General features: G+C 38.6%; 1 protein-coding gene across 3 annotated transcripts in view; it reads left to right on the top strand.

Annotated features, from left to right (window-relative positions):
- Positions 1-14238, top strand: part of ZNF462 (zinc finger protein 462) — a 182113-nt gene extending 167875 nt beyond the window's left edge. For 2 of the 3 annotated variants that reach the window (XM_069765764.1, XM_069765774.1), the window contains exons 11-13: positions 2352-2466; positions 7286-7397; positions 11291-14238. In XM_069765764.1, coding sequence (XP_069621865.1) covers positions 2352-2466; positions 7286-7397; positions 11291-11453 — 390 coding nt within the window. In that variant the 3' untranslated portion in view covers positions 11454-14238. The remainder of the gene's footprint in view (positions 1-2351; positions 2467-7285; positions 7398-11290) is intronic. The other variant, XM_069765781.1, reaches the window with a different exon arrangement.
- Positions 14239-25376: the final 11138 nt, after the last annotated feature.

Raw genomic sequence — 25376 nt, 5'->3', positions numbered from 1 at the left:
TATTCAAAATCCCTTTTACATTGTACAAATTTCCCACTTTACCAGCACCTAATCAACCCCAAACCATCACATTACCTCCACCATGCTTGACAGATGGCGTCAGACACTCTTCCAGCATCTTTTCAGTTGTTCTGCGTCTCCCAAATGTTCTTCTGTGTGATCCAAACACCTCAAACTTGGATTTGTCTGTCCATAACACTTTTTTCCAATCTTCCTCTGTCCAATGTCTGTGTTTTTTTGCCCATATTAATCTTTTCCTTTTATTAACCAGTGTCAGATATGGCTTTTTTGCCACTCTGCCCTGAAGGCCAGCATCCTGGAGTCGCCGCCTCACTGTAGTCGTTGACACTGGCATTTTGCGTGTACTATTTAATGAAGCAGCCAGTTGAGGCCCTGTGAGGTGTTGATTTCTCAAACTACAGACTCTAATGTACTTGTATTGTTGCTCAGTTGTGCAGCGGGGCCTCTCTGGTTAGAGCCTGTTTGTGCTCTCCTCTGAAGGGAGTAGTACACACCGTTGTTGGAAATCTTTAGTTTCTTGGCAGTTTATTGCATGGAATAGCCTTCATTTCTAACAACAAGAATAGACTGTCGAGTTTCACATGAAAGTTCTTTTTTTCTGGCCATTTTGAGAGTTTAATGGCACCAGCAAATCTAATGCTCCAGATTCTCAACTAGCTCAAAGGAAGGTCAGGTTTATAGGTTCTCTAATCAGCCAAACTGTTTTCAGCTGTGCTAACATACTTGCACAAGGATTTTCAAGTGTATTCTAACCATCCATTAGCCTTCTTACACAGTTAGCAAACACAAAGTACCATAAGAACACTGGAGTGATGGTTGTTGGAAATGGGCCTCTATACACCTATGAAGAATATTACATTAGAAACCAGACGTCTGCAGCTAGAATAGTCATTTACCACATTAACAATATATAGAGTGTGCTTCTGTAAAAACTGTGCTTTTCTTTCAAAAATAAGGAAATTTCTAAGTGACCCTAAACTTTTGAACGGTAGTGTAGGTAGACATGTTAGACACACTGCAGAGACCTGCAGGAAACATGGCCCAGCCCCATAAAAAGGGCCTCTAACCATCTCTCATTTATTTAACTGTCAGAAACTGCCCACGGTAGTAAAACCATGATATAACATGGTCTGTGAAACCAATTCCAGTTTGTAAATATTGCTTTTGTTAAGTAAGGGTGGAACACGGCTTGGGGAGACTATCACTGTTCAGTAAATTCACAAGATTAAAAGGATCATACTTTATTCTCAGCATAGTTTACAGTTGATGTTATGAATTTATATAACGTCAGTGTAAAGATGTTTATTCACAGTGCTAAAATGATCATTAATAGAACATAGTATATCAAACTGAAAAAATGGTGGTATATAGCTGTCTGGTGTTCTGTGTAAAGAATTTGTAATGTCGTTTCTAGATATAATATTTGAGTCACAAAATTTAATGTGAAGAGTGATTAAAGTTGGGGCTCTTTTGAAATAACTTGTAGTTTACCATCAGTAAAAAGTAACAATCTTAATCCCAACTTCAGAAAACTCTTCTTATTCTTTATTTCTCTCTCTGGAGGGCCCAACCCAAGAGACACATTGCTATTATATGTGGCATGTAATACTTTATTTCTCTTGCAGCAATGCTAAAGTGAACCAGAATAGATAACTAATAAATGAGTGAACCCGAACTGCAAAGTTCGGGGTTCATACCGGACACCTATTGTCCGATGCTGATTTCCAAACTTCTCCTGGAAGTCCGTTTTAGAGGTCAGACTTCGGATTCTGAGAGAGTGAGGGATTCTGTGGAGGTACTCTTCTTCCTTTTGCAGCCCCCTAGTCCTTACTATGACCATTTTACAGCACCCCCTTGACTTTTATTGGGATCAGGTTCAAGTTTGGGTAGAGTTCTGGTTCCCGAAATTGGACTAAAGTTCGGTCAAACCTGAACATCCACAGGTCCACACTTTCCTAGTGACAGTTTCCATAGATGTTGCCAAAATGATAAAATCTCTTGAAAGAAGTTTTCTAGTTTTGGGTAAATAAAGTAAATCCGTTATATTAAAAAGTATCACAAAATTCCAATCTTTCTACTTTGTGTCTCACGATTTTGAAGATTTCATTTTGCTTTAAGTGAATGGAAACATTCCTACCTATGCTCAAAGGCTAGAAACCTGCCCTAATTGCTTTCAGCAAAAATATATTTACCTATAGAAAGATGTTACGAATGGCAAGAAGTTGAATCACCAAATATGTTAGCAATCTGCAAAACCTTTCATTGTACAATGACTGTCCTGACTGGGTAGCGCATGATTTGATATTCTCATGTTGGCCATTGGATTACAGGTGTGCCGTAACTTTGAGCTTGTTGGATTAGTAAATTTGGATCAACTGGAGCAGATGAAAGATAAAACTGAGACTTCAAGCAGTGATGAAGAAGAAAGCACAAACAAGAATGGAGGTTGGTGGCTGTTTACCTACACGCAGCAGTGTTAACTGTATTCTTAGGAAGCTTTCAGATCAAGTTAAATGGGTTGTCTCATCATGACATTTCCTGCTCATAAGCCTGCTTGGACCTTCCTTTAAGAGCCACAAATATAGGGCTGGTCTATACAGAGGCTGATTCTAACTTGAGCTGATCTTGTATTTTAATTTCTTCAACTAACGAGCCACAATGAAATGACAGCCTTGCTAGAGCTGTTGTCATGGTGGAGTGCTGCCAAAGAAATCAGCTGACGAGACAACTCCTTTAACCTCCTATCAGCAATAATTGGTTCGGCAGAAACACTACTTGCATTAAATAAGGGCTTCAGGTTGATACATCTAAGTGCTTACAATGTAAAACACCATGAAAATTTGCAACATTTTTGCACATTACAAAGGTGCACAAAAAGTTTACAGTTTTGGCGTTTTCATGCCAGTTATGAAGGATAGGAGAGTTGCAATGCCCTACTCCCTAATTCATTATGAGACGTGGTGTACATTATGCCAGAAATCTTACTCGACCACTAATGCCACTTAATGGATAAGTCTCCTCTTATTCCTCGTTCCTTTTCTTTAAGACTGTCATGTGCAATGCCAGTCTTAATGAATTAGGTCTTTTACCTTTTGTGCTCGTTGTAGTTTGTCCTGGTTGCTGTTTGATCTAAAAATGTAGCTACCTGTTTTCATCTAGTTATTGAAATTATTTTGGCTACAGACGTTATTATTTATCCTCCTCTTGAAGTACATGGAGCTGGTGTATGGAGTGCATCTCAGGAGCTGAGGCTGCTCCATACAGGGCAGGTGTTGACTGTGTTATAACCTTCTTCTAGCAGTAGCAATTGGAGCTACTGTAGCTCTGAACACTGCTATTTAATCACTTCAAGGAAATTAGTTTTGACATACATAATGAAATAAAAAAGTATTACAGTATGTAGTACAAGCTATAGATGATCTCAAGTTCATGTCTCGCGGTAGGGGTAAAGAAACATATAAAGAGTAGTTAAACAAATATATATTAATGAAATTTAAAAAAAAAAACAAATAAAAGAAAAAACCATCCCTTTTAAAAATCTAAAAATCCAAACATAAATTAAAAAGCATATTTGGTATAATGTCCACAAAGGTCAATCTATCAAAATACAAAGTTGTTCAACCTGTAATGTAAAGAACGTAAAGAAACAAAAATAGAATTGCTGTTTGTTGGACTCAGCAACTCCCAAAAAAATAGCAATAAAAAGCAATCAAAACATATTGACATATTTTCCCAAAAATAGTACCAATGAAGAGTGTAGTTTGTCACACCAAAAACTAGCCCCCATACAACTTCATTGATAAAAAATTAAAAAGTTATCTGTTTCAAGAAATTACACAAGGTGACACAAACCAAATTATTTTTACAAATTTCAGAATTTTTTTAGGGAACAGTGAAATATAACAAAACTGTATAAGTTAGGTGTTGTCATAATTGTACTGACCTGCAGAATGTAAAAATGCTATAAAAATGAAACGTAATAAATAATGTCAGAATTCCATGTTTTCGACATTTCCTCCAACTTGAATTATTTCCCATTTCTCCATACATTATATGGCACAGCAAATAGTGTAATTCCTAACTACATCTCAACCCATAAAAAACAATAACGACTGAAAAATAATACAGTTATGTCCCTTTGAAGAAAGGGTGGAAAAAACAAAAGCACAAAAACAAAATGGCATGTACTGAAAAGGGTTAAAGTAGATCCGTCAGGTCATCTCTGCTGCTCCATCTGAGAGCAGCATAGAATAAAGCCAGAGCCCAGTGATATACTGTATGTTTGCATTATTGGGTGCAGTATTTTGGAGTGTAAATCTTGCCAGAAGTCAGCCTGCAAGTTCTACTTCTCGTAAGTAAACGAGCTGCTTGACAGCTGTCCTTACATGTTTGTACAAGGGCAGATTTGGTTTTGAGCACTATAATAATATTCTTTATTAAGGACTATTATTGTAGCTAAATAAAAGTTAGAAAACAAGTAAAATGACATATATTCAAAACAAAGATGGATCCCTGCCCATAAGAGCTTTCAATATACTCTACCTACGACCACAGTAACGCAATAATTTGAAAACAGGTTCTATTAAAGTTTAGTAAAATTATATATAATAAAATAGTACATATTAGCCATACTGTAGCTCACTATTTAGGCACAATTATCAAGCAAAATAGTATGAAGAATCAGAGATTTAGTAGGGCAATATAATAAATGCACTCAACAATATGACATGGACGGTATTCCTTCATGTGAAGCTCGGTGTGTGCTTTATCCATACATGAAACTTGTACAAAACAAGCGAGTTAGTCTGTGCTGTGAAATTGTCAGAACAACTGACCTTTATTGTGCACTCTCTTTGACCAGCTCTATTCTTTGTAACTGTACTAGGGAACCCATTTTAACCTTCGTCTTGTATGCTAGACATGTTTCTGACATGTTGGCATCAATGGTGAAAAAAGAAACATAGGTTTCTCAGATGTATAAACAGAATGGTGACTACATTGGACAGGTCATTATATGAGAAATAGAATGGTGACTACTTTGGACAGGTCATTATATGAGAAATAAACAGAATGGTTTCTTACATTGGACAGGTCATTATATGAGAAATAGAATGGTGACTACATTGGACAGGTCGTCATGAGAAATAAACAGAACGGTGACTAGAGTGGACAGGTCATTATATGAGAAATAGAATAGTGACTACATTGGACAGGTCGTCATATGAGAAATAAACAGAATGGATTCTTACATTGGACAGGTCATTATATGAGAAATAGAATGGTGACTACATTGGACAGGTCGTCATGAGAAATAAACAGAACGGTGACTACAGTGGACAGGTCATTATATGAGAAATAAACACAATGGTGACTACATTGGACAGGTAATTATATGAGAAATAAACAGAATGGTGATTACATTGGACAGGTTATTATATGAGAAATAGACAGAATGGTGACTACATTGGACAGGTCATTATATGAGAAATAAACAGAATAGTGACTATAGTGGACCGGTCGTCATATGAGAAATAACAGAACGGTGACTACATTGGACATGTAATTATATGAGAAATAAACAGAAGGGTGACGACATTGGACAGGTCATTATATGAGAAATAACAGAACGGTGACTGCATTGGACAGGGCATTATATGAGAAATAAACAGAAGGGTGACGACATTGGACAGGGCATTATATGAGAAATAAACAGAATGGTGACTACATTGGACAGGGCATTATATGAGAAATAAACAGAATGGTGACTACATTGGACAGGGCATTATATGAGAAATAAACAGAATGGTGACTACATTGGACAGGGCATTATATGAGAAATAAACAGAATGGTGACTACATTGGACAGGGCATTATATGAGAAATAAAAAGAATGGTGACTACATTGGACAGGGCATTATATGAGAAATAAACAGAATGGTGACTACATTGGACAGGGCATTATATGAGAAATAAAAAGAATGGTGACTACATTGGACAGGGCATTATATGAGAAATAAACAGAATGGTGACTACATTGGACAGGGCATTATATGAGAAATAAACAGAATGGTGACTACATTGGACAGGTCATTATATGAGAAATAACAGAATGGTGACTACATTGGACAGGTCATTATATGAGAAATAACAGAATTGTGACTACATTGGACAGGTCATTATATGAGAAATAACAGAATGGTGACTACATTGGACAGGTCATTATATGAGAAATAACAGAATGGTGACTACATTGGACAGGTCATTATATGAGAAATAACAGAATGGTGACTACATTGGACAGGTCATTATATGAGAAATAAACAGAAAGGTGACTACATTGGACATGTAATTATATGAGAAATAAACAGAAGGGTGACTACATTGGACAGGTCATTATATGAGAAATAAACAGAATGGTGACGACATTGGACAGGTCATTATATGAGAAATAAACAGAATGGTGACTACATTGGACAGGTCATTATATGAGAAATAACAGAATTGTGACTACATTGGACAGGTCATTATATGAGAAATAACAGAATGGTGACTACATTGGACAGGTCATTATATGAGAAATAACAGAATGGTGACTACATTGGACTAGTCGCCATATGAGAAATAACAGAATGGTGACTACATTGGACAGGTCATTATATGAGAAATAACAGAATGGTGACTACATTGGACTAGTCGTCATATGAGAAATAACAGAAAGGTGACTACATTGGACATGTAATTATATGAGAAATAAACAGAAGGGTGACGACATTGGACAGGGCATTATATGAGAAATAACAGAATGGTGACTACATTGGACTAGTCGCCATATGAGAAATAACAGAATGGTGACTACAGTGGACTAGTCGTCATATGAGAAATAACAGAAAGGTGACTACATTGGACATGTAATTATATGAGAAATAAACAGAAGGGTGACGACATTGGACAGGGCATTATATGAGAAATAAACAGAACGGTCACTACATTGAACAGGCCGTTATACGAGGTAATAAGAAGTATAATGGCAAAGTAATGTCCCAGTTCACCATATTTAAAACTATAGACTCCTCCTGTCTATTACCATGAGTCCCATGTGACTGATCAACTATAATTACAGGCCAGAAGAACCGGGTCACAGCATCACATTTAGTTATCATAACAATATCAATAAATAATAGTAATATAATAATGCTTGAGGCTATAGCTCAAAAATACCAGCTAAAAAATGTGATGAATGTTTTTTATTCTGTCACTCCTGCAGAATTGTCTGACATCAAGACTACTGTTCAGGAAAAGCGCTTTCCATGTGAATTCTGTGGGAGGACATTTACGCTTAACACTGAATGGGAACGGCATGTTTTAAGACACGGCATGTAAGTCAGATATTAGGACTTGTCACACATCTACACAATAAACACATACACATGATGGACAATGAATTACTGCAGGTCACATTTATGATGCGTTGTAGCTTTAATTGTCTGATCACCCCAGATTTTATTTATGCATGTCAACATAAATGTAGGCTGTTACTCAAGGTTTATTTATTATGCTTACTCAGTGTCAGACTGGGATGCATAGGGCCCACCAGTGACAGTGATTCTGAGGGCCTACGTTCTATCTATTCAGTATGCCCATTTAGATTTAGCTTTGATTTATCATTGATCTACATCAAGCAGCTCCCAATATCCTTAAATTAAGCTTGTTTTCTATGTTATGCAGATATTTAATAAATCCATAAATCTCATTCTAAATGGGAGCAGAATGTGACTGGCTGAAAATATGCTATGGTTATTACTTTTAGGTGCTTTTTAGGCTACATTGCGCCAGCAACATCTAAGTTTTTTACATTCAGCAAAATGACATTGTCGGATGAGGCAGTGCCGTGATTTACTTTCCTTCTGTCACTATAACAAGACAGAAAAGTGGAAATTATGATGTTATCCTAGACAAACAAAATAACATAGTAGGTGGTGACTACCATGTTGCATCAATAGCAATAACCGATTTATTTGGCAAACCACAAATAACCGTTTTGGTCTGTTTAGACATTCATCAGAACTGACTGCCGTGTGGGAACTGTCAGAGCAGCGCTGACAAATGTGATCCGAATTGCTGTAGAAAGGCGCCTTTTAGTTCTGATGAATATCTAAACAGATCGAAAAGGTTAATTTGTGGATTGCCAAATAAATCTGTTATACGTTCAAACTATCCTGAGAGTCAGGTTTATTGCTATTACTATTGGATTGCGGGTTGGAACCCTATTTAGCCACTAGAGTCGCTCAACCAGGAGTGCCGTGTACCCCTTTTCTATTATGTTGCATCAATGATTTTTTTTTTTTGTAATATCATCCAGTAGTTTTACTCACCTCCCCATGGCCTAGTCATTTATCCTCAGAGGAAGCAGGACCCAAAGTGCACATTGCTTTTAGCTTTTATTCCTGCCCTACACTAATCATACAAATCAGTGCCAGGCAGGAATTAGGAGAGGAATCTGCGGCTATGAGTTCTCTCTGTGATGTGAAGCTGAAAGTTATGTTCACATGACATTCAGCTTCTCCTGCTCCCCTGTAGTGATCATGCAGATCAATGCCAGGTAGGCAGAGTGAGAACGGTCAGGTCATTACTATTCACAATGATCAGGGACTGCTCTTCATAACCCCTTCTGATTGATCATTAAGAAAACTTGTCCGAGGCGTCTGGCAATGCTGTGATTCCCCTGACTACAAACTACGAACATTTATTCACCTTTATGTTCACATGTGGTATTTCAATCGCCTTTTACCTGGCCTATCTCAAACACATACAACATTATAATGGGGCTGAAATGTCACTTATGAACATGAAGGTGAATAAATATACAAAATACATGGTGTCCACATGATTTTACATGGTGTAAGGTACCCAGGATAGCAGTAAAACCCTAACCTCCAGCTTCTTCTCTATGTTTCTATGCAGTGTAGCCTCCCCTAAATCCCTGGCCTGACTTCTAAGCTTTTGTATGGAGTTACAACAGCTTGGTAGCTCAGTTGTAATTGCAAAATAGGAGTGAAGGGGACAACAGCAACTTAATAATGACAAAAGCAGAGAAAGCTGAGAGCCACCCTGCTCTTTAGAAGATGGAAGCTGGTGGGTGGCACCACCTAACTTCTTATACAGCTATTGACACTCACAAATGCCTATGAGCAACTTCATATATAGTGCAGCCATTGCACTATGTCATGTGGAGGTGGAACCCTCTTCTGGTTCAAAGGACCACCGAAGAAGCTGAGACTGAGCCTCTACTTGCTATAGCGCTTACATTGTCATCACTGTCCCCATTATGACTTACAATCTAAATTCACTATCATTATGCCTTGGAGCAGATGGCGAATTATTTTTATTAATAGATGCAATAATTCAATTACAATAATATTTAATTTAAGAAAAGATCAATGATAAGTTCATACAATTTGGCTACGGGATCCAACTTTGTAACTCACATTAATTGAACTCTTCAAACGTAAGCTTGCAATTACTCTATTGCCTACATTTCTAAAATGTCCAAATATTCATTCAATAATTTGATCCATTTCCTTTATTTAAAAAATAATTGAATAACGAAAGGTTTTACATATTTGTAATATACTTTAAGGCCGATTCATTAAGACTGGAGTTGCGCACGCTATACTTAATGAAGGGGCTCGTGCCTAATTCATTAAAAGATACATTCTGGCTAATTAATTAGGCACTTCTGTTAATTGGTGTGCCCTGCCTCCAGAAATGTTCACCAGTGAGGGACTGGAGGACATTTCTGGAGTAAGGTAAATGACACAACTGGTGTAATGTTTCTTGACTTTGATGGGCAGGAGTAGCCATGCTCAATGCAACCCACACTACGTCCATATTGGCGAACCTGGTTGAAACTGGCATTTAAACACCAAATGTCACAATATTTTTGACCATTTTGAGTGTTCCCAATATTTTGATTTAATAAGGTTTGTTTCCGCCAGCATTCTGGTTTAAATACTTTAATGAATCAGCCACTTTGTGTTTCACCATTTGCAAGTTATTTTTCTGCTTTTTGTGAATCCATTTATTTATTTACATTTCGAAGCTTAAAACTGGTCCTGACATAGTCATCATCTGACTGGTTTTATACTTTATCCGTTGAGGTCCTGTTCACATCAATTTTTTGTACATTAGTCTGATGAAAGCCAAAGTTTTCACCTGATTGTGCCCGGTTGGTATACATCAGTAAAATGTAGTACTCTATTCCATCCTGTAAAAAACGTATACTTCATAGTAAACATTTTTTAACATGGAATTCTACTGGTAAAGGGTGGCTCTATATAGCTTCTGTCACAGGCGTGCATTGCATGTAGAAGTCATGAGACTTTTAATAGGTTTTCATTACTTACCCGTCAAACAGTTGCTATCATAGCCTATGGTGATCGAAGCCTCTAATTAGTGCCTAAATGCTGGCATCCATCATGCATAGACAATAATGTCATGGAAAGCTATTTAAACGTCATTACGTGTCCAATAAATAGATGTCATTGTGGTTTATTGGTAGCATACCACTCTCTGGCGTATATGTAAAACAGTTACAAAAAAACAAGATGTGAACAAAGCCTAAGAGCTATCAGTCAGACACTGAAGATTGCATAAAATATGATCAAAATCAAACAATCAGAATGTAAACTGAACAAGCCTCACATCTCTTTAGGAAGTAATTGCCTGAAATCCTCTAGTGTACAGTGTACCCATTCTCTGACATATTCATGTTGTAATATACACATATACATATTTATATACAGCACTCCTGGTAGTTGAGTGCTCAAATTGGGTCCCAATCAGTAAGATCAGAAAAAAAATGAACTGCGCACTACAATTTTCACAAAATAGTGATGTTTATTTATTCCAAGCAATCCAGAGTGAAACAAGTAAAGTTTTGAGCAGTAACCTCGGTCCTTCATCAGACGCACGGATTGCTAAGGACAAAATCAGAGCAAAGAAAGTACTAGCGCTTCATAGAAAGGGTCACCGTACCTGTGAGGGTGGCGATTGTCAGTATTTGTAATCTGGCATATGTTTCCAGGAATTCTTTTATTTCTAGAAGACATTAGTCGTCTCACTCATTTACAAATAATTCTCAGGAACATCATATTGTCTGGCAGCAAATGATATCTGAATGTTTAAAGCTCCATATCTTGTTTTATGACTTACAGTGAACATATTTTATCTGTTATTTTTGCCTTATTATGCCATTTGATTTTACTTACAGGACTGCTGGTGGAAACCAGGAAAGCCTGGACATCAGATCAACCCCCCAAAATATGGAGGACACCTATAGCAACATGAAACATGTGGATGAAAGAACAATAGATGCTTCCCAACAAACTAGAACCTCATGTTTTCAAAATGTTATGGTGACCAAAAAAGAATAACTACATCTGGAGACGTCACTAGGACTTGCTGAAACATACTGAACAATTTGTTACCGAACCCAGAAAGCTGCTTTTAGGACTTGAAAATTCTGTTTTTGTTTTTGTTTTTATGCCAAGCACTGGTACTATTGCAGGTGTTTGTAAATAGTTAACATTCTTTAATTTAAAGAAGGAACCCATTTCGGAGAAATCACTACCCATCTTGTTTTTTTCATACTTTTTTTTTTACGTTACTAACACAGGACTAAGTGATGCAAGACTCTGGCACAGGACTTTCTTGTAGGAATGACTAATATGAAATGACAAAGAAAATCTTACCGTTTTGGGACATCTTTTTAATACGAGTTTTCTATGCTGTTGCAACAGTTCTAAAGACAATGGGGTTACAGTTTTCCTAGTTTACTGCAGTAGTCACCAAAATTCCTAGTACCTCAAGAGAAAAAAATGTTTCAAGGGAATTCTCAGCATTTACCCAGGTTGCTTTTCCAGGCAGATGAATGTCCAGGAGGCTAATGGGAATGGAGAACAAAAATAACTGAATGCTTGCAAATAGTCAAGATGTGTTTCTTGATAATCTTTTCATGAGCTTTGTCTTAAAATACTGTGACTTTTTTAATATATATATATGTAAATTATAAAATGAAAAAAAATAACAAAAAAAGTAAATGACTAGGAATCTGTTTGTCAATTCTCCTTTTTTGTAGGAAATGGTAGGTTATTCCAGTGTGTTTTCATGCTGACTGTTTCGCAGACCTGCTGAGCCATTTCCTTTTAGTACTTTAATAAATAAAACAGCACAATTCTGAGATGACCAATGGAAATTTGTGCTGTAACATGGCGTTTTTATGAACTTTTAGCCATTTACACAAGCTTCCCAGATACTTAAGCTACTACACATTTCTTTCAAATGGTCTAGTACATTTCAAGCCTTTGTTTTAGGCCTTTAATGTTCTAGGGATAAAGCCAGAAATATTGAAGAATAAATGTTTTGTTCTTGCTGATAAGATACCAAAAAATAATTTGCTGTGACACAAGTCTTCTAACCCTGGATATATACAGCACATACATGTTCAATTACATTTCTGAACTTACCTGACACGACCCATCAATACGTTCAATTTCTTTTAGATCTATTTTATGTCAAATGTAGATTTCTTTCCCTTGTAATATACAGTATGTTGCACTTTTTCTTAGAAATTTTTGAAGTTTTGTTTTTTTTATATATATATGTATTATTATTATTGTTATACTTCCAATTTAAGTAATGTTCATCCAACTGTTAGCATGGAACTCATTTTTGAGTTGCTGTAATATAATCCCCTACCTCATTCCTTTCTCTGTGAACGGTAAGCATTTCATGTTTGCCACGCTGGATCTTTGTAAAACAAATGTAATGTTTTGGAAAGTTAGCATAAAATCATTATATATAGAATATATAGTGCATCATTTTTGTCTAGCTTTCAAAATAAACAATTTATACTTGAGAACCACAACAACATTGTACTTAGTAGGAAAATTGAAAACGTTGTAGATATGTCTGACGACGGGAATGAAAAGTGGTGTTACTCGCAGCAATCAATCCGATTCTACAATTTTTCTTGCACAGTTTTGAAAATCTTAAAAGACCACAAAGTTTTGTTTTGCACTTGCTTTCTAAACTATTCATTTAACTGTGGCTTAAAGGGGTTGTGCATAAAGAGAAAAAAAAGGTTCCTTCCTTAAACAGTTCCAAATTTGTTCATGGGTTACATTTGGTATTGCAGCACTGCTCCTCTACAATGAGTTGGAATAGCGGCAATGCCAAACATGACCTGTGGATAGATGTGCACTGTGTTTGGAAGAAAGCAGCCATGTTTTCAGAATGCATGACAACCTCACTAAAGAAGCATTCCCGAAAATGTTTTTATTAGGTAAACCTGTGTAAATATATGTGTTGTGTGGCGCAAGTGCAAGAAAATTCTTGCTGTCTTCCTCGGCTTCCATTGCCGCTCCAGTCCCCTTCTTACTCACATGACTGAAATTCCATCTTGCCGGATCACGCTAGGGTTTATGTGTGAGCTAGAAGTTGCTTATACTCGTAACCTTCCATTGGCTCACATTGTAAAAGCAGCTTCCGGCTTACACATATACCCCAGTGTTACTGTATATGGCGAGTCGAAATTTGAGTCACATGAGTGAGAAGAGGAACGGAGCAGCGCTGGAAACTGGTGAAAACGGAGATTGACAATTATTTTATTGCACTTATACGACACACAATACAAGAATTTAGGCAGGTAAAGCTAATAAATAATTTCTTAGGAGTGCTTCTTTAAGGGAGATCCTTGGCTGAATGACTTTATATTGAGGAAGCCAGGGCCTTATTAAAGCTGTTTGTATCTAACAAAGGTTATCTCGCAACTGGACATTTTGCAAAGTGACTTGAAGTTTCCTTAGTTTCATGGGAAAACTGTTTCACCATTTATTTCCTTCTTCTCATCCAGTTCCCGGCTGCACTTTCAGAAATGTTACTGTGCCATAAGGGGTTTCTGATTTCAAGCAGCAATTTCCAAACAACTTGTTATTGTATGAGAAATTTTCTTTCAACACTGAAACTTGTAAATGCTAATTGGCCTTTTTTCACGCTCCTTGTACCTGTTGTACAAATGGAGAAGTTACCAAAAATGAGTTGTGATGTATGTTAATCACTACTTTATTTTTTAAGTAACCTGTAAATATTGTAATCCATTGCAGTTTGCTTTGCTAACCTCTTAATTAAACAATGGGACCATTATCCTTTTCAACAATTTGTCATTTTCTTTCTTGTCTTTGTTTCTACAATATTTATAGCATATACTTTGTATACGCAGATCAGTCAGAACATTAAAACCACTTGCCTAATATTGCATACATCTTTTTTGTGCCACTAAAACAGCTATTTCCCATCAAACCATGGACTCCACAATACCCCTGAAGATTTTATATTCTATCTTAAAGCAAGACATTAACAGCAGATCATATAAAGGGGTTTTCCACATTCAGGAAAGTGGACCCCAAGGCTTTAAAATAGCAAACAGTGCAAGTGGTCACCCACCTTTAGTCCAGCACTGACTCCCCCCTACTCGGGTCTCGCTGTTTTAGCTGTAGAACTGATGTCACTTTGACAGCATGCATCACCACTGTAGCTAATCAATACAGAAGAGTGGTCCACAATTCCAGTTGAGAGGTGTAAGAAACTTGTTGATTCCAGTTATTTATTTCAAATGTTGTGGAACTAAATTTTAACCAACAATTTTGTCCCTCCTTTTTTGTTTTATTGTGAAATGATGTCTAATTTGCCCCTTTTCTCTGTTTTCTTGTCATGTTCCAATACACACAAATGAAATAAACATCTGTATAACAAAACATGTTATTGCAATAATTTTGTTGGATAAATACTTCATTTTCTGGAATAATTTCAAGGGTGCCAACACTTTCGGCCATGGCCCAGAAACTACTTACAGCACAGCAAAGGGATCTCATTATTGAAATGTATCAGTCAGGAGAGTAGTACAAAAAAAATTCAAAGGCATTAGCTATACCGTGGAATACTACGTAGATAGTCATGAAAAAATGGCTTAAATTTAGCACAACATTGATATTACTTAGAACTGGACATTTTTCAAAAATTGATGATAAGACAAGAAGAAAATTATTCTGGGAGGCTGCCAAGAAGCCTAAAAGAACTCTAACCTGTGGGATAGGGTGACAAGATGGAAGCTTTTTCTTACAAAGAAAAAATAGCCAAGCCCAGCTATGCTTTGCCACAACCTCCATCAAGTCTGCCAAAAGCATGTGGGAAAATGGTCAAATGAGACCAAAATGTAACTTTTTGTCCATGATCCCAAAAGGTCTGTTTGGCATACTGCCAACCTTATGCATGACCAAAAGAACACCATACACACAGTGAAGCATTGTGGAGGCAGTATTATGCTTTTGGGGTGTTTTTCTGTAGCTGAAACCAGGTTTTTGACAAGGGGAATTTAATTATGAACTATTCCAAATACCAGTCAATTTTGCATCAAAACCCTCAATCCTCTGCTAAAAAGCTGAAGATGAAGAGAAATTTACCTTTCAGCATGAAAATGACCATAAGCATACCTCCAAATCAGCAAAAGAATGGTTTCACAAGAAGAAGTTCAAAGTTTTGGAATGGATCATAAAAAAACTGTGGGATGACCTGAAAAGAGCTGTACACAGGAGATGCCCTCGCAACCTGACAGATTTAAAGTTCTACTGCAAGCAATAGTGGGCAAAGTGCCATTTGTGGGGGGGCATGGCCAGGACGCTGAGGAGAGTGGACGTGCATCGCTGAGTTCTCCCGGACGTTTTCCATCTCACTGAGCTACTGCCTTACTGTACGGCAGTTTCCAGCCTCGGTGGGGACGGAGGATACATCGGGAGTCGTGGGGAGGAGCGGAGACTCCGTCTGCTCCGGAGAGCGGGGCAGCTGTAGAGTCACGGCAGCGAAGGTGCTGGGCACGCTGAGCGGCTGCAAGATCCCTCCCGCATGAAGGCATTACTTTGTCCTGTGGGTGCCCTCCGGTGAGTGGAGAGCGGTGCGGGGGTCGAGGGACAGTCGGGAGTCGCGCTTGGGCTCGGTTCCTCCTCCCTGAAGACCCTGGACTGCTGGTGGGAGAGGAGCTAGGAGACGGCAGCCATCTTGAAATTCCTCCTGACACGTGGAGGCAGCATTGAGGCTGAAACGCTGGGGACTTGCAATCCTGAGGTAACTGGGATTAACTGGGTTGACCTGACTGCTGCAGCATGAACACTGAAGTTGTGGATTGAAAGGGGTGACTTTCTCCCTCCCTTTCCCCCCTCTCTAAACATTGTGGAATTCTAATGCAAATCAAGGGGTTAATCCCTATGAACCTGCAGACTGTAGCGCACTGCTGCCACCTAGTGCCCCTTCTGTGAAATGTGCTATTTGCAAATAAATATGCAGCAAATTGCATAGAGAAATGACTGTAATCCTTGAACTAGTGGTATCCAAACCGCTACCAATATCTAGTGGATGCATACTGAATAACCAGTTGCAAGACTTATCTTTATGCTACATACATATTTTGGGAAGACACCATGAGTCCAGCGAAACAGCAGTCTGAGGCAGAAAAGCTGAAGATTTATGTCAGGTGGAAGTAACTCTGCATCTGTGCATAAATCTTTAAATAAATCAACTCAGGACAAAGAACCAGATGGTATGGCTCCAGAACCAACTCTGAAACAGGTTTCCGCACAATTGCTAGTTGCTATTCAGGACAGTACAGCTTCTTTAACGGGTAAAATTGAAGAGGTCAAGACTGACCTGGGTCTTCTCCATATTGATATGTCAAATTTGGGCGAGAAAGTCTGTCATGCAGAGGAGAGAATCTCGAGTCTGGAGGACCAAACAGCACCTTTACCTGAGCGTATCAGAGTGATAGAACAAAAACTGGAGCTGTGCGTCCAAAAGACTGGAGAACAGACTGAGGAGAAACAATATCCGTATAATTGGACTGCCCGAAAGGGCAGAGGGGAGTAGCCCTAGTGATTTTGTGGAAAGATTGATCTGCAAGCTTTTTCCGGATGCCACCTTTTCTGCTGCTTTTGCGGTGGAGAGGGCACATCGTGTACCTGGAAAACCGAATCCTCCGGGAGCTCCTCCTAGACCCCTGCTGGCCAGATTTCTAAACTGGAAAGACAGAGACCATATCCTGCAAATGGCATGTAAGGCCCAGGTTGTTATACATGAAGGTGTTACTGTGATGTTGTTTCCAGATTTTTCAGCGGATTTACAGAAAAGAAGAGCCTTGTTTACTTCAATCAAGAGACGCCTGAAGAATTCCAATGTGATTTATTCAATGGCATATCCTGCCAGGCTCAGAGTGGTAGATGGTGAGAGGGTGTTTTTTTTTCAGAACCCGACGGAGACAGAGGAATGGATCTCCAGGAGAGAAAGACGTCAAAATTAGTAATAATAATTACTGTTACAGTTATAAAAGTCTGCTTTTCTCCTTTTCCATGCGTTTTCCATTTTGATGCTTCTTATAATGAATATTGACTTAAGCCTGATATACAGTTCCTTTTGATTTATGTCAATATTTGTATTCATACCCGGGCTCGGTCATTGTAATGTTCTCCCTGTTTTAAAAAATGTTTACTGTTTTAATTGATGTTTTCATATTACCCCCCACTGACGGGATTTCCATGAGAATTGTGGTAGTATCCTGTATATATAACCATCTGGGCTCCTGTCCCCGGCAAATTAATAAGACTCTGGTAAGGGGGAGTGTTGGGATGCCCATTTCTGGGGCGTTGGTGCCATTTTTCCTGGTCTGAAAGCCTGGTTACCCTATGGGTTTAGTTAAAACTAGGTGATTGGACCATTGATTCTGCAAATATTCTTCCAGGTGTGGGAAAGGGAGATGGAGGAAGAGAAGTGGGGGTCTGGGGAGGGGGGGTGTTTTTACCTTGAGTTGAGGAAACTGCTTTAAGATATGCAATATAGCCGATAATTTTGTTATTGGTGGTTCGGATTGATTTGAAACAGTATGAAACTTCCATTTATGCCTGGGCATCAGTTTAGAGAAGTTCATAGGCATCTCTTGTTGTGTTCTTAGGATCGCTACTGGTCAATGTTTTTTTATTTCTTTGGGAAACTTTGTTAATAACCAGCACTGCACTTATATTCGACTGTCAGGAAATGATTTGTATGTACTGGGTCTGATTATTCTTAAAGTGAATGTTAATTTTGAAAGGAAATATCTGCAAATCCTACATGGCATCACTTGAACTTCTTTCTTGGAACATCGGGGGATTAGGGACTGCTAGGAAAAGGAATATGGTATTCTCTCCAATACGTAAAACACAGGAGCAGATAATATGTCTTCAGGAGACTCATCTAACACCAGACACTAAATCTAGAATGAATAAACCCTGGATACAATGGCAGAGGCACGCTACACATACATCCTATTCTAGGGGGGTAGCCATTATGGTACATAAGTCTTTGCGATGGTCGGTTCAAATGGTCAAAAGGGACCCAGGGGGTAGAATTATTTTTACTTATGCATTTATAGATATGAGACCTTATGTATTGCTCAATATTTATAATCCACCGCCGGCTAGGTTGGAGGTCCTTCATCAGGCTGCAATCTTTGTATCGCAATATCTTGATGCTAAAATGATATGCATGGGTACAATATGGTACTTAACATCTATTTGGATAGAATGAGTATGGAAAACCTGAGGCCTAATAACCAAGATACTACTATACTTGAGGCTTTTATAAAGGAAATGGGCTGGATTGATTTGTGGAGACAGCAACATCCTCTTGAGAAGGGATTCTCCTGTTATACACCAGCTGTTCGTTGTCTGTCCAAATTTGACCATGCATTTGGTAACAATGCAGTATTGTCTGACCTGCGTGAGATTGAGTACCTTCCTAGGGCAGTATCGGATCATGCTCCATTGGTGATGAGCCTTCATCTGGACGGCCCCAATAAACCCAAGAGATTCTGCATACACCCATTTTGGCTATCCCTTATAGGTGAGCAAGACAGAATAGTTGACCAATTAGAGATATTTATTACAGATCATGCTGACTTCCCTGATAAATTGATGGTATGGGATACTCTTAAAGTATATTTGAGGGGATGTGTCAGATCCACAATCTCATATATTAAAAGAGAGTCCTGTATTAGGGAACAGAGACTGGCAGATGAATGTAGACTGTTGGAAGATGAATATATCAATAACCATCTGATAATTCACGGTGTCGATGGCTGAGTAAGGGAAGGGAATACCTGACACTTTTACAAGAGAAGGCTCAGCGAAAACTCTTTTACTCTAAACAGACATATTTTGAATTAGGAAATCAATCGAGTAAATTTTTAGCATATATGGTCCAACAAAATCAAATGTCCCCATCCATTCTTGACATCAGTGCGGTGAATGGATCTCTAATGCTTAAATCTGACCAAATTGCAAACAGATTTGAGGAATACTTTAGAGAATTATACAGTTCCCAACTAAATCATACCACGGAAGAGATAGACGAATATTTGAATCTTATAGAATTCCCTAGACTTTCTCATGAGGATCAGACCTTTTTAGATAGAGATATTACATTGGAGGAAATTCGGGAAGCAGCCATGTCCCTCTGTAATGGGAAAACCCCGGGCGCTGATGGCATACCCATAGAACTATATAAAAGATATCTTGATTAGATAGGGCCAGTTCTGATGCAAACCCTGTCTGAGGCGCTTGTGAGAAATTCACTCCCCCCAATCCTTTTATGATGCCACCATAGTGGTAATACCAAAGCCAGATAAACCTGCTGAGGAGTGTGGCTCTTACCGCCCCATATCTCTTCTCAACACAGACTATAAAATACTGACTAAACTGATAGCCAATAGACTTAAAGCAGTAATACTAACTATAATACATGACGATCAATCTGGTTTCATGCCGAGGAGATCCACCTCTAATATTAGAAGAGTGCAGGTATTAACTCAGATAGGACATAAATATGAGAAGCCATGGGCGATAGCCTCCCTCGACACCGCAAAGGCTTTTGATTCAATGGAGTGGAAGTTTCTGTAACGTGTTCTGAAATTTGGTTTCTCAGACAAATTTTCTAAGTGGATTGAATGACTATTATAAGCCTAGAGCTAATATTCTGGATAATGGATTGCTGTCGGATTATTTTGACTTGGGTAGGGGAACCAGACAGGGCTGCCCACTGTCCCCAATGTTATTTGCCCTTGCAATTGAGCCAGCTGCGCTTGCAATTAGACAGGACCCTAGGGTGGAAGGAATAAATATAAATTCTAGAGTGGATAAGGTGGGACTATATGCTGATGATCTAGTATTATTTCTGGAGAAAGTGGAGCGGTCTCTTCCAAGGGCAATCAAACTTATTAATTATTTTGGGGAACTATCTTGCCTTAAAATTAATTGGGGTAAGTCTGTGATTATGCCATTAATAGATAACATAACTGAACCCGTGTTATGAGGTTTGAAGGTGGTACAAAAAATTAAATATTTGGGCATTGTTAGCAATCAAAATCCAATTAGAGATCTTGGGGATAATATATACCCTCTGGAGGATCTGATAAAGATTAAGTTTGGGATATGGTCCCGACTTCCCTTGTCTGTTGCGGGCAGAATTGGATTAATTAAAATGATAATTCTTCCTAAATGCTTATATATGTTGGAACACACATCATTAAAGATTCCTAAAAGTTTCTTCGAGGAAAATACATAGCATGATGGCAGCGTTTATATAGGGCCCGTCAAGACCTAAATTAAGCATTGGATCCCTGCAGAGGCCTAAAAATCAGGGTGGATATGCGGTCCCTGACTTATACTTGTATTATCTGGCTGGTTAGCTGCGCTATTTAAAGTACTGGGTAACTCAGGGTAAACGTAATAATGCAGAAGCCCATCTCGTACATTTCTTGGGTGGGTACCCTCCGTGGGCAATCTTGGAGGGTTCATATAGACCACCCCAGGGGTTGTTATTTGCACATAACCTAGCAATACAGGTTTGGCAAGAAAGTACTCTGAACCTATTCTGAAATTTACTGATCAAATTGGGGAAGTTCAGATATGGGATAATCCCGAATTCCTGCATCTTCTGGATTTACAGGATTCGGTTTTCTGGAAGCAAAATGGAGTTCCATCACTCGCTCAGCTATTTGACAATGAAATTCTATTATCGTTTGAACAAATCCATGTCAGGTTCGGAATTCCCCATAAAGATTTTTATAGATATTTGCAACTAAGACCTGCCATAATGTACCAGTTCCCGTATCCTAGAATGAGAATATCACCCTCTGATAGGAATACTATCGACCCAGGGGCCCACAGGAGTAATATCCTCCCTTTATACATTTTTGTTAAACTCTAAAATCGCATCCACTCAGCTTGCTGTGGAGAGTAAACGGAGACATTTAATTCCATCTATTACTGATGATCAATGGAGTGATATCTTAGAAGCACATACGTTGGTATCACCTGCTGTGAATAATAAATTAATACAGTTGTGTATTCTTCAACAATCCTACATGACCCCAAGGTGACTACATAAATTTGGTAGAGGAGCGACCGATGACTGTCACAGATGTGGGGAATCCGGGGCTGACTTCTGGCACCTCATTTGGAACTGTAGGATTATACGGAGATATTGGTGTGAGGTTGTAGATACATTGGAGTGGATAATGGGGATACCGATCAAATCTGGGCCAGAATTGTGTATTCTTGGGGCCGTGGATGAAGAGATGTGGGCCCATCATGATAGAATATTTCTTAGGGAGGCTGTATTTTTGGCTAGGAAAGCGATAGTATTGAGGTGGATGGGAGGGAAATCTCCCTCGATTAATCAAGAAGCTTGTGAATTATATAATTCCTTATGAAAACATACTATACAGAAACAGTCCTCAGAAATTTCAGAAGATTTGGGAAAGGTGGTGTGACTTGCTGTTGACGCACCTGACCCCTGGCGCTATGGCCTCTTCAATCTCGCGATATAGTCCCCCCTGATGTGTATACCTATACTAGGTTGGGAATGTGATGATCTATGTGGGATTAATAACAAATGTCTAGAATAACCTGACTTGATGAGAATTTAAAAAACTTGTTGAAGACCCGTTGATTAGGAAGTGTAGTGCTTGGTAAAATGTATTATACTGAATGTTATGTTTTATTTGTTTGTTTGCTTATATATTTTATTATTGAAGGCATTCTATCATATTTATGCCAATTTAATTTTGAGATGTGGATTACTTTGATGCTATGTTATGATATCATATGTTTGTTATCTTATATTGTGGAATCCTTCAATAAAACGAGTTTAAAAAAAAAAGTGTCATTTGTGGATGTGCCATGTTGATAGGCTCCTACTCAAAAAGACTAAATGCTGTGGTAAAATCATAGGGTTGTAAGGTGCCCAGGATGGTAGCCATGGGCTTGCTGCTGCACTTTACAAAAAAATCGTTTCCCAGTAGATAAGTGTTGTGCTGTGTACATTGCATTTTACTAACTTGTAGGCCAGAGGCCTCCACTGTTTGCATCTTCAATTCCAGGACCAGCTGCACACACATCAGGGGACACCTGGTTTGTTTGAACAAATTCAGCTTCACTGGACTGTTCAAGTACATCAGTCTTTAACACGCTGCATCGACCACAGCACCCTCCACCACTTGCTTCATTCACACAGTACATTTCTTATGATCAGCTTTGACTACCCCTACTTTAACAGGTCCTGTTATCCCCAGAGAGTTCCCATCTAGCACCACAGTATTCCTGAGATCCGCTACGTATTCCTGACACACGGCTCTATGTTCATCTTCCACTACGGAAAACCAATAGCCCCTTACTTGAGCCTTAAGCTTCGGATATTGCAAAAATATTTGCTGGGATTTTTCTATGACCTCATACCACCAGAATGTTTTGTCCACACCGTACTTCAGTCCACTGGACTTTGACCTTGTCATTGACACCAACAAAATCATTCAGTAACTGACTACTAAGCCAGGAAGTTGTTAACATTTACTGGCTCTATCCTCCACTGTGGTCTAGATCAATCATTAACTGTCTCTTTACTCTGTCTGTCCCAACAGTCTGTTGCTGGGTAGACTTAACCTTTCACCTGCTTAACTATAGTCACTTTCCATCTCTAACCTAAGCACTAAGGCCTCTTTCACACTTGCGTTGTGTGGCCACCGTCACAATGCGTCATTTTGGGAAAAAACGCATCCTGCAAATGTGCCCGCAGGATGCTTTTTTTCCCCATAGACTTGTATTGCCGACGGATCGCGACGTATGGCCATACGTCGCGTCCGTCGTGCACTGGATGCGTCGTGTTTTGGCGGACTTCGTATCGAAAAAACGTTCAAGGGAACGTTTTTTCGTATGCCGGATCCTGCGTTTACAGCCGCGCATGCGCTACAGGAACTCCGCCCCCTCCTCCCCGTGACTTTACAGTAGGCAACGGATGCATTGAAAAACTGCATCCGCAGCCCACGTTGTGCCGAATTTTCACAACGTCCATCGGTACGTTGTGCCGACGGGTAGCGACGGCCCCGTACCGACGGAAGTGTGAAAGAAGCCTAAGCTATATCCTATAGTTTCCTTACACCTGAGTTGAAGTGTGTATTACTCACACTAGGTATTGTCTCTACAGTATTCCCACAGCATCATCAGTATTTACAACACTATACTTTTAGTTACATTACTAAAAACCGCATGACACAGTACACATTTCATTTGGCACAATTAAATGCAGTAAAACCGCACAACTCTCTTTTTATCATTTCACTGTCTTAAGAGACAGGGCAGTCCACACCCTTACAGAGTGCTTCAGCAAAGTATTAGTTTAAGGGTGTAGATATTTATGCAATCACTTTATTTTTAGTTTTCTATCCAAAACAATTTCAGTTTCTTGTTCTGAAATTATTCTTCTTGGTTTCATTTTATTTAAATCAAAAGAAGAAAAATAGCCAGCTAACCGATACTTGAAAAACAGGTGCACGGAACTCCGTCCTGATGAGACATGAATAGCAACAATAGCAAGCAATTTTTGATCTTCCAGCTCCTTGAGAATAAAATTGTAAATTCTTTAATTAGTCCATCTTTAAAATATTACATGCTCTGGGACAGCACTCTGATAGACAAAGGAAAAGTGACGTTATTCGATCGCCGCAGCGATTTTTTGTCGAAGCCTTTGACTCTCCAGAGAGTTCTAGTCCTCTACATCTCTAAAGAGACAATTTGCATATGTCCCAGAGGAGCACTGTGGCTTAAAATTCTCACCTTGGCATGTCAGCCAGCCAAATCAGATCTCACACTTTGCCCTGACGAGAGTTAGTACCCCAAAAAACAATGTGTGCAAATTGAGATTTTGGTTTAGGCTTTTATCCTTAGTCATGTGACAATGCTTTTATGTGATATTGACTTTTAGCATTGCTACTTCCTATAGGTGGCACTAGAGTTCTAGTCCTCCTCCTCTCTGATGAGACAATTTGTATATTTCCCAGAGGAGTATTGCGGGTTAAAAGGCTCAAGTTGGCATGTCAGGCTTGACATGTCACTCTCCGCAAGGAGAAATATTACCCCTTGGATTCAACACAATAAAGTACATTCAATATATGTAAATTGGATATTGAAAATTCCACAGCATGATAATTATTTTGTGGATTTGTATGTAAGAATTCATTCATATCTGAAATCTCAGTACAGATTGGAAGTTTCTTTCAAGCTGACCATAATGTAAGTAGAAAAAAGAAGAAAACAGTAGCATTTGAAAAAATGTTATGTATTTGGCACAAATAGACATAAAATATGACAAAAATCAATTCCCATTACATTAATGGGTGAAGCATTTAAACCAGTTCAACCCATAGAACTTTCATACTAATCTATTGTTTCTGCCTGTCAGCACATTCTTGTGAACAAAGAATTCCCTCTTTACTCTTCATTTTCTTTAGTTAACAGGAAGTCATGTTCTAATCGCATGAGCACACATGTAAAATAGTTGGTCATACCATTTGTCTAAAATTTCTTTAAATGGAAAATTTCACCCAAATAACCATTTCCTTGCATCATGATAATTTTAGCTGATTGATCACAGACCATAATCATCTGGATAAAAGTCAGCATCAGAAGAACAATTGTTTACCATACTACTACCTGTCTCAGTAGAATCATAGGGTCTGGCTCCCATCGCCTAATGCCGCCTTACTTTGCAGTAGTCCACATCAGTTTTCTCAGGTAACCCAGCAAATTCTTATGATATCATTAAATTATGTCTCTTAAGATTGGCTCTGGCAGATTCTAGATGCTACATAGCATTGTTTCAGTTGCCTTAAGTTTGTCAGGATTTTGTCGCTATTTCACTTGGTCCTCTTCAGTCAGGTGTCTGTC

The sequence above is a fragment of the Ranitomeya imitator genome, chromosome 1 (assembly GCF_032444005.1).
Source record: "Ranitomeya imitator isolate aRanImi1 chromosome 1, aRanImi1.pri, whole genome shotgun sequence".
Classification (NCBI taxonomy): domain Eukaryota; kingdom Metazoa; phylum Chordata; class Amphibia; order Anura; family Dendrobatidae; genus Ranitomeya; species Ranitomeya imitator.
This window is presented reverse-complemented; position numbering and strand designations above follow the sequence as displayed.